The sequence below is a fragment of the Mya arenaria genome, chromosome 2 (genome assembly GCF_026914265.1).
Source record: "Mya arenaria isolate MELC-2E11 chromosome 2, ASM2691426v1".
Taxonomy (NCBI): Eukaryota; Metazoa; Mollusca; class Bivalvia; order Myida; family Myidae; genus Mya; species Mya arenaria.
Window position 1 is genome coordinate 65,992,454 of NC_069123.1, and position 10,486 is coordinate 66,002,939.

The 10,486-nt window shown below is 40.1% G+C and overlaps 1 protein-coding gene across 2 annotated transcripts in view; it reads left to right on the forward strand.

Moving 5' to 3' along the window:
• LOC128245143 (ubiquitin conjugation factor E4 A-like) overlaps window positions 1-10,455 on the forward strand; it is a 28,365-nt gene extending 17,910 nt beyond the window's left edge. For both annotated transcript variants that reach the window (XM_052963390.1, XM_052963397.1), the window contains 16 exons: window positions 506-685; window positions 1,388-1,538; window positions 1,955-2,160; window positions 2,610-2,798; window positions 3,452-3,569; window positions 3,885-4,100; window positions 4,440-4,685; window positions 5,115-5,374; window positions 5,587-5,747; window positions 6,112-6,307; window positions 6,653-6,766; window positions 7,069-7,320; window positions 7,717-7,862; window positions 8,991-9,096; window positions 9,430-9,587; window positions 9,869-10,455. In XM_052963390.1, coding sequence (XP_052819350.1) covers window positions 506-685; window positions 1,388-1,538; window positions 1,955-2,160; window positions 2,610-2,798; window positions 3,452-3,569; window positions 3,885-4,100; window positions 4,440-4,685; window positions 5,115-5,374; window positions 5,587-5,747; window positions 6,112-6,307; window positions 6,653-6,766; window positions 7,069-7,320; window positions 7,717-7,862; window positions 8,991-9,096; window positions 9,430-9,587; window positions 9,869-9,983 — 2,814 coding nt within the window. In that variant the 3' untranslated portion in view covers window positions 9,984-10,455. The remainder of the gene's footprint in view (window positions 1-505; window positions 686-1,387; window positions 1,539-1,954; window positions 2,161-2,609; window positions 2,799-3,451; window positions 3,570-3,884; window positions 4,101-4,439; window positions 4,686-5,114; window positions 5,375-5,586; window positions 5,748-6,111; window positions 6,308-6,652; window positions 6,767-7,068; window positions 7,321-7,716; window positions 7,863-8,990; window positions 9,097-9,429; window positions 9,588-9,868) is intronic.
• The last annotated feature ends 31 nt before the right edge of the window (window positions 10,456-10,486 follow it).

Below are 10,486 nucleotides of genomic sequence, written 5' to 3' on the forward strand. Positions count from 1 at the left end.
GTAACGCTTTTGCTAATTACACAAAGTCATTTTAGGCTTGTATTTACAAAATTGTGTTCAAATGAGTATCAGCCAACTGTTGATTGGTCTTTATTCGTCGAAATAAGTGAAGTAATTATTTTATTACAATAAAATAAAGATGCGCTCTGACTCCCAAATAAGATATACCAAAATGGATGCAATTGTTTTAATTTACCAAAAAGGATGAATAAATATCGAAAACAATGGTTCTTTTAAAAGCCAGCATGTTTCATTTGATAGAAAGGTGCAGAAAATACGATATTTCCAGCTTATGAGGCGAAAATTAATCACTGTAAATCTTTTAGGATTCACCAATCAAATATTTGTGCGTTTTCAGCCACAAAATACATGGTTACAATCTTGTAATCAGTAATTAATATCTTCCATAAATGCATTATTAAAGAAGTATTAAGAACTTTCTCGCAAGCATTTTCATTTCCATTTCCAATTCAGGTGTTATGATTTATGTTTTAATCAAACCCAGGCTGTGTTTGAGCGGTTGATGTTACGGAACCCCGGGAGTAAATTGGTATCTACGGTACCTGGGTCACCCAGCCACGCGCCACCCGCCCTGCTGAAGGCAGCCCCCGTGGCGGAACCGCTCGCTCTCAAGTACCTCTACCACTGCTTCGTTCGATGGAGGGCCGTCAAGGAGGACCCAAAGGTAGTTTAAATGATCCATAACTTAACCATGCGAATCTATTTAGTTTAAGTCAATTTGTTTAAGCTTGATTGTGAAGAAACCTAACCCTCTCGAGTTCGCTGCCTGTGTCAAATTCACCAGAACTGAGTGCCCATGCTAGAGGTCACAAGAACGTCCCCTGACCGGCGAACGAACCCGGTACCTCTTAGTCGGGAGGCGGACATTCTAACTCTGAGCCATCCCGACCTTTTGAGATTCCCGATACGCAAATAACCTTTTTAATTAATTTTATTTAGCCATCGGCATTAATGGGAAATTTAATACCTGGTGACCCCGTGCAATGTTGGTATCAATTGAAATGTTAAATGAATGGCAATATTGTTTTTATTTCAGTAAAACTTTAGCAGTTTGTGTTTTTATTCTATATTTACAAACCCATGTTCGATCTGCAGTTAAAGAGGAACATGTACTTCGAGATTCCAATGAATAAGAATTACCATTTCTCCTCAAAAATGCAACCCATTGTAGTGATCGTTACTAAACATGGACATCATTTAAAACTCTTCAAATCTTCCTTTAAACAAACTATAGCTACAACATTTCTAGACGTATTTAAAAGAAGAATACCACTGGTTTATTGTTAACCTAGAAAGCTACAATTACAAAATATGTGTAAGCCGTACAGCGGAATTATGTGGAAATTGATGACTTTTCTTGATGTAGTTTGCTGGTGCATCAAAAGAACTAGCCAAGAGTGAGAATGTGATCTTCCAGAATGCCACCCTGTGTTTGCAACAGCCCAAACTGTTTCAGAAACAGAATGTTTACGCCCAGTTCATAGATCTGTGTATTGACGCAGGCGTTAACTTACTGGGTAACCATATATTGTCATTTCTTCACAAATTCAAACTAAAGTTCATAGTTTTATTTCGAAAAGTAAATATTATCGGTTTTGTCATATAATGAAGTGGTCTCGTTGTCGGCGACCGAGCCATTGTCGGCATACAAATAACTTTCTATGTTGGCCAAGACCCTGAAACCCGTAATATTCTCGATTTATGCCGCTCAATCGGCTGTGGAAAACAGAGGAACGTTGGTTTCTTAATGTTGTTAAAATATGTATAAAAACTCGAACCATGAAATAGGGTTATTTATCAAAGCAATCAGAGCAAGCCTCCACTTCGATATTGACAATTCTGTAGACGTTCTAAATGTTTATTATTTGAAATGCATAATAACAAGAGTTATATGGCAAATATAATGCAAATCTCCGGATCTTCATTAATGCAGACACCAAATCCAAAATCTACGAGTTCATAATGAAGTTGGTTGAGCGGATGGACCAGCAGCCGGGAGCGGTTATGGAATGCCTAGTGCCCGTTCTCAAGATGATTCGTACAAAGTTTACCACGGAGTTCAAACTTTCACATGCAAACGAAATCTCACAGTATACGTCAGTGGTTAGACTGTTCACATGCTCCGAGACGCTCGCAAAGGTAACATCGATTGAGTGTGTTTTGTTTAAGTAGAGAACTAAACTATTAAAAAGTGTATTTTCATGCATCTATATTGACCAAGATGAACGATGACTTATAATCACGTGTACGCAAAAAGAAATGTATTTCCATTGTATTTACAATCAATGTGACATTTCAGCTACTATTGCTGGGCCCCCACTTTGTTGGTCTTGCCAACATGGCTATTGTATGATACCACAACAAAATAATACATGACGCATTATTGTTTTTGATATATTGCGCTTGTAAGGTCGTCGTTAGCAGGAATGCATTCTGGGAAACAAAATACAACTGTAGAAATTGGGACTTACACTATAAGAAAGCAAGATGCAATGCTAGCAAATCATTTAGATAAAATCTATGTGTTAATATACTGACATATTTACCATCTATTACTATGCCAGTCAATGTTGCTCACTCAAATACAGGTGTTCATGGAGTTTAACGCACCTGTGGACTGGGGAGTGGGTGGGAGTTATGAGCGGACGCTGCTGGGCGCCATGTTCGCCCTGAATCCGTGCCCCCGTGGTGCTGAGGTGCCGTGCGAGTTCTTCGCCGATAATGCGGCTGAACAATCCACCCACGATCTGCACAAGACCATCATGTTCATATGGCAGGTGAGAGCACTATCAAGGTTACAAAATAAGGCATCCCTATGTACAATTATGTGACGTTTGGATGACAGCTGACCCCATATTACGTCGATATCATTTGAAAAGGTATGGCGTGTTAAGAAAGAACTATTATATTAAAAACATTCTCTTTTTTAAACACACGTTTTCGAGCTGAAACAACTGATGCGAAAGATAAATGGCAAAATTACAAACATATGTTTTTAACATTTTTACCAATGCCTGGATGAACTGACAAACTCAGTTTTTACCAATGCCTGGATGAACTGACAAACTCAGTTTTTACCAATCCCTGGATGAATTGACAAACTCAGTTTTTACATCTGATACTTGACTAATGACCACATAGAAACTTTCCTTTTTTGCGTTTTAGATCTAAATAAAATATGTTGTTGATTGTTCAAATATCCTAAATCTCAGCCGTTTAAAGCTACATGTAAATATTATGTTAACCATAAACAAACGCTCATTGGCATTCATCGATCTTAACGGACAATTAAGGTAGGTTATTTCCACGACATGATTAAAACATTTTGTGTTCTTGACAATTTCCGAGTAAGAGGTCCTTTAAAAACTGCAAAACAATTAGTACATGGAAGTTTTATATACATGCACATAGAGAATTCTTCTGTTTCCAGCGGTTGTACACGATTTGCGAGGACATCAACCGGATCCTGAAGACGATCATCAAACTGTCACCCGGCCTGAGACACAGCGTTCTCAACTGGCTGGGCAGATGTTTACACGCCAACAGAGGTAGGCAGATAAAACTGCATAATCAGAACATTCGAACTATTGTTTAACGATGGAATTAGTGCTTCAAGTGCCTAGCACACAAAATGAAGGGGTTCGTTCTCCGGTAGCAGTACCAACTTATGGGCTATAAATATGGATACACATTGCTTGTCTTGTGCTTCGGTATAGTCAGGAAGGTCTTCAACATCATAGATTTACATGTCTTTAAATTCATGAAAAAGCTACAAAATTTAAAAACTGACATAATATACCCTCCATGATGCCATAGGTGATGATGATGATTATGTGTGTTATCTGTTCCCCCGCCGTTTCCAGGCAAAGTAGACCTGTGGTCGGCACACGAGACGGAGGTGTTCCAGAAGGACTTCTGTTCCGACGGCTTCTCCCTGAACATGTGTCACGTGTTGCTTCACCTTTGCACGCCCTTCTCCACCCCCGGAAGTCCAATGTTGCTCAAGGTGAAGCCCAGCTACACCAGAGCGGCCCCCGCCACCGACCAACAGGCAGAGGAACTGTGTGTTCACTCACGAGGTGAGAGCAATAGTTGTCTGGAACCATCAGTCACATATATTGTACATGAGGCTGTAAATTATACGACAAAAATGAAACCGTTTGGAATATATTTTATCATAAACCTAGTACTCTACTTAAGCAAAGTCCCTGATAATTTCCTTTCAAGTTTCGAGATGACTAAAGTTTAATTTATAGTGATACGCATAGAGAGGTAAATGTGAAGCAGCAAGACAAAACACTGAAACAGTTCTGTGTGGATTTACACATTTTTTTTAATATTGCTTTTCAAAATAACTAAATTTGATACTATACCAATAGTTAATCATATAACTAATGTAATTTATTTTCATATTTCAGGCCTGGAGGACGAGAGAACACTGGCGCCCTATACCGAGGAGCGGCAGCTTCCCCCGGAGAAGTGTTACACGTTCATCTGCGAATGTTTTTTCCTGACACACCAGGCGCTCCACATTGCGTACAGCATGGTTTACAAGCTTTACAAACTCAACAGCAGCATTGTCCGCCTCAAACGCCTGCTCGAGCTCCTTAAAGAGACGCACACCAGGCGCGTCATCGCCTTGGTTAAAATGCAGCTCAATAGAGGTAAAGTGCAGCATATTGCCACGAGGGAGAGGCAATATAAGACGACTATTTCGTATATAAAGCGTATATTCATGTCGCATTAATTAATATAGTTAGTATCAGGTATTTGAGAATAAACTTTTTTGATTAGGAAAATATATTCTTTTCATCTAGGATTTATTTCTAGGGCCGTAATACAGTCGCATCGTACAATTCCTCGAATTTCTTCGTTTTAATTAAAATTTAGAAACTAGTTTTTTTTGTTTTAATTGTACATTGTACATTTTATAGATGTATTTTCTTTAAGATATACACAGTTTCAGAAAAACAACCACTCGTTAATAACATTATATAGTTGCTTCTATATTAAATACGGCCTTAGATCTCCGCTCTCGACGTCGAGGGTAAGGTTTTGTGGTGTTAGTTTTATAAAGTTATTTTTTATTACAGAGTTCTGCTGGTATTACAACATGAAAGCTGCCTTGACAGAGTACAGCTTTACAAAAATGTGCCTTAGTTTTCACGTTGCCACGGCGACCTGGCTGGTCCAAGTCGCTTCGCGGGATGACGTCAAGGATTTTCCTGACGTCACGCTGCCACTTCCAGTAGAGATACCAAAGTCATTATCGTCTATACCGGAGTTTGTGATAACCAATTACACCATGTTTGTGTCGTCTTTAGAAATATTTGGAGGAATGGATCTCCTAGCGGTAAATTTGTTTGATCATTTTTTAATGTTAAAAGCTATTAAGTATTGCAAATAAATGAACTATGCAAAAAAGAGCATGCCTAAATTATTAAAAATAGAACTGCGTTTTTATATATTCAGAATGCATTCTGTTGATGATTCCCAAGGTTCTAAGACAGTGTAGAGTACATATTTTTGCAACTTGTTCTTAATGTACAGCTTTCCATATTTCAGGGTGACCGGGCAATACTTGACCACATGATGACGCTCGTCCTCGTTTTCATGGGGAGTCCCAAGCGCTTGGCCGACTCGGATGCACGTGCCAAACTCTCCGAGGCGCTTGATGCACTTCTCCCGCGACAGAACGACGACGGCTCGTATAACACCTCTAAAACGTAGGTCAAGACTGGTCTCATATTTAGTGGGTCCTTTCAGAATGGAACATAGACATTAACCGGGAAATCTGGGTGCTGTATTCGAATAAACCCCTTTGTTCTTTAACGTGATCGATGTAACGCATGGATACACAGGAGGCAACTTCCCTGAGTTCCCTGAATAATCCGAGTTACTCAGTACAACCTGATTCTTATGCCGAGCACCAAGCAAACGAGCTACTGGCACTATTCCTAACGTATGACACGGTCGGGAATTAAACCCAGGACATTCCGCACACAAAGCGGATGCTCTACCACTGAGTTATAAGAGTGGTAAAAATGAATTGGCTGTTGCGATTTTCAACTTATATTGCCTCTCCTCCAGGAGCGGTAACGTTGACGCCATGTTCCGGGAACACCGCCTGATAGGCCATTTGGCTGGGACAGTGCTCAACGTGTTTGTGAGTATTGAGATGACGGGACAGTCCGTAGACGACGAACGCAAGTTTAACTACCGGAAGTCCATGCATAAGCTCCTCCAGTATATGTGGAAGATACCTTTACATAAACAGGCCATCAAGGTATTATATATGCCCTAAACAATGTACATTCACCACTTGATCATTTCTTTGTACGACTTTCTGGTTTCAATTGTAAACTGGTAAATACTTTATTTAAATATCTATTTTAATCATTTTACGTCGGTTTTCAAGTTGGCATTGTATATATTCTCTCAAATGCCGTGTTTGCCTACTCCTGATAATAACAATTCGTCGACGGGATTTCCTAGACTTGTACTCGTTAGTATCGGTGTAAATCTTACAGCTACCCCACAGTAAGTTACCTTACAATTACATGTATGTTATTTTATAGCTAATTTATTCGAGACTTTTAGAGAATTAATAAAGACTGGTCACACATTGCAGGGTCTTGCGAGTACCGCCATGAAGGAGATAGAGAATACAGAACCACCTCTATTTCTACGTTTCATTAACCTCCTCATCAACGATGCCATATTTCTTCTCGACGAGGCTTTAGATGTAAGACTTTCTTCCATTTGACCGGATATGTCATGTTTCCGTCATGCAACCAACAGCAAACAATTGGACAATTACAATTTGAAAATGTTGTTAATAATAGCCTTTATAACTGAGAACACAGAGATCATGAATTTCAAGTCAGTTACGTGGATAACATTCATGGTATTCATATGCGTCCTTTTCGATTCTAGTTGAGCATGAAAAAGTTTTATTTCATACACTTTATATTTATTTCATTTTCCTAAACTATCCGTTAGATTATAAGGAAAAATAATGAAGTCCAAAAATCTCCATCGTTGCAGCACATGAAACAAATCAAGGATCTTGAGCTTGAGCGGGACACTGGCAAGTGGGACGGACTGTCGGCTGAGGCGGCGCGCGACAAGGAGACTGGGCTGCGTCACCTAGGAATGATGGGCCGCTACCGGAACGTGATGGCGAACTATACCATCTATACGCTGGAGATACTGTCCCGGGAGATCAGGGACATTTTCTGTCATAGCCTAATGGTGGATAGGGTCGCCGGCTTGCTCAACTACTTCCTAGAACACCTGGTATGATTTAATGGACTATTTAAATGATGATTTACATGTGCGAGAAGTTACCATTGACGATCACCAGCAGGTCCGATACGTGTATCGTCCAAAATTGGGTTAACATTTCAGTTATAAATTGTTTCAGAAACATGTCGCGGTGAAAAGCCACATGTCTATAGTTTCCACAAAAGCATAGAAGGAAATAAGTATTGTTCTATAAAGCAGGGTCGAGTCCCATGCTATCTAAGACATTTAATCAAATGTAATCATCCCCCACAATTATATTTAAACGTAACCGCATCCAAAACTTCAAATACTTTATAACGCATACATTTACAATTCATGAAAGAATTAGCGTTACTACTATATTGCGCTGGGAAAATTTCACGATAAGAAAATGTTCTATTTTGCCAGGTCGGCCCAAAACAGAAAGAATACAAGGTGCGAGACAGGCGTGAGTACGAGTTCCGACCGGAGCAGATCGTGTCCGACATCTCACACATATACGTATACCTGGGCACCTCAGACACGTTCTGTAAGGCCGTCCTCGGTGAAACAAGGTAATTCATGGAAGATTATGTTACGCCGTCCTCGGGGAAACAATGCAATTCATGGCAGATTATGTTAGGCCGTCCTCGGGGAAACAAGGTTATTCATGGCAGATTATGTAAGGCCGTCCTCGGGGAAACAAGGTAATTCATGGCAGATTATGTTACGCCGTCCTCGGGGAAACAAGGTAATTCATGGCAGATTATGTAAGGCCGTCCTCGGGGAAACAGGGTAATTCATGGCAGATTTTGTAAGGCCGTCCTCGGGGAATTCTGGTAATTCATGGCAAATTATGTAAGGCCGTCCTCGGGGAATTCTGGTAATTCATGGCAGATTATTTAAGGCCGTCCTCGGGGAATTCTGGTAATTCATGGCAGATTATGTAAGGCCGTCCTCAGGGAAACAGGGTAATTCATGACAGATTATGTAAGGCCGTCCTCTGAAAAACCAGGTAATTCGTGGCAGAGTATATTAGGGAAACAATGTAATTCATGACAGATTATGTAAGGCCGTCCTCGGGGAAACGAGGTAATTCATGGCAGATTATGTAAGGCTGTCCTCGGGGAAAACAGGTAATTCATGGCAGATTATGTAAGGCCGTCCTCGGGGAATTCTGGTAATTCATGGCAGATTATGTAACGCCGTCATCGGGGAAACCAGGTAGGTAATTCATGGTTGATTATAGAAGGCCATCCTCGGGGGTGCCAGGTAATTCATGACAGATTATATTAATTCGTCCTCGTGGAAAACATGTAGGTAATTTGTTGCAGATTGTGTTAGGTTATTCATGACATATTGTGTAACACCGTCCTCGGAGAAACCGTGTGATACATGGCAGATAATGTAAGCCCTTCCTCCGTGAAAACCACTTATTCATGTTTGATTCTGTAAGACGTTCCTCGGGTAACCAGGTTATTCATGGCAGATTAGATTAAAAGTATCTTTCATGGCTGCTCGTGTTAGAAAGGTTCATACCAACTCGGGCGTATGGTGTTTTGCGGAAACAAGGTTTCACGTAACCCTTATCGCATGTGCATACCTTAACATGAAGTTTTGAACAGAAATTACCATTACAATTATCAAATTCTTTAAGTATGCTTGAAAATCATTTGCTCTGACATCTTATTACGTCCCTGCAGGTCGTTTTCGGAGAATCTGTTCCAGCAAGCGACAACGGTGCTCGAGAAGATCGGGGTGCAGGCGGAGTTTCTCGTCAAATTTGTAGAGCTTAACGATAAACTTAAGGTAGGGGTTCTGTTATATTCATTAAGGTGCTTTACAAGTACATTAGGTTTAACAGTGCTTGATACAGTAAAGCTCAAAATTTCAAGTTTATAATCATTGAACCTTTAACACGATAAATGTAAAATAACTATATCCCTCAAGAAATGTTCACGTTGTGGTTGATATATACCTATACATAAAAACCAACAAGACGCTACAAGCATTTGTCTTTTTTATTACACGACAATAGCTTCAAACTTTCAGACATTCAAACGTTTTGTTTTCTGAAATGGTTTGGATGATTTTATACGAAATGCCTGTAGTTTAAATACCCTTTGAACCATATTTCCCAAGGGTCTAGAGAGGGAAGCACACCACGAAGAGGAGATGTTAGCGGACGCACCGGACGAATTTCTAGATCCCATCATGGGCACCCTGATGGCTGACCCCGTCACCCTGCCGGACTCAAAGACTAACATGGACCGCAATGTCATTGCCAGGCATCTACTCAGGTAAATGCGGTCAAGTTCAATCTTTTCTTGGCACGCCGATATCATGCTATGTTTGAAAACGCCCATGACTACGATATCCCTGTACGATGTAACCGCGCCTAACACATTGTCAACGGTCCCTTTTTCCTTCGTTTTATGTTGATCGTACCCTAACCGGCAGTACCATCATAGGAAGACAGTGTCGAAGTTATTTGTCAACAATTCAATGTTTCGTTAACAAAAACATACAAGTACGACACATCTCAATGCACTAGATAATCTCTGTTTCCGCCGGATTGCAGTGACCAGCGTGACCCATTCACCAACATGCCGCTGTCCATGGACCGGGTTACCCCCAACACCGACCTCAAACAGCGGATAAACCACTGGAAGGCCGAGCAGCTAAAGAAAACATAGCAACTACATTGAACTATAAGAGCCGTGTTCACGTCTTAATTCTGAGATATTGGGTCTGAAACACAGATTGTTGGCCCATGTTTACAGTCTTGATTAAGACTCATTCGAAAAGTTGGTCTCTAGAGAGAAAGTGTGCTGGCTTATAGTGAATATGGAACAAGGAGTGATTCTTTAGTGAGAAACGGGTTGCTTTTCCTGTTTTTCTTCATTGCAATATAATTGTCAAGTTATGGAAATACAGTGGCTGTAATCCTTATGTGCGTTACTGCTTCAAGCGAATTACGTTTCAGGTGTATGCTTTAAAGGGTTTTATTGATGGTGATTGTTCTAATCCATCATTGTGTTTCCGTTGCGCTTCATTAAAATACATGTTCTTTTACAGTTGAAGTATTTAATCATGTTTTGCATCACTTGCAGTTTTATGTTTTCACTGTTAAAATTATATTTTATGTTAAATGTTATTTATATATTTCATGATTGTTTTGTTGTCGCATTGACCGTTA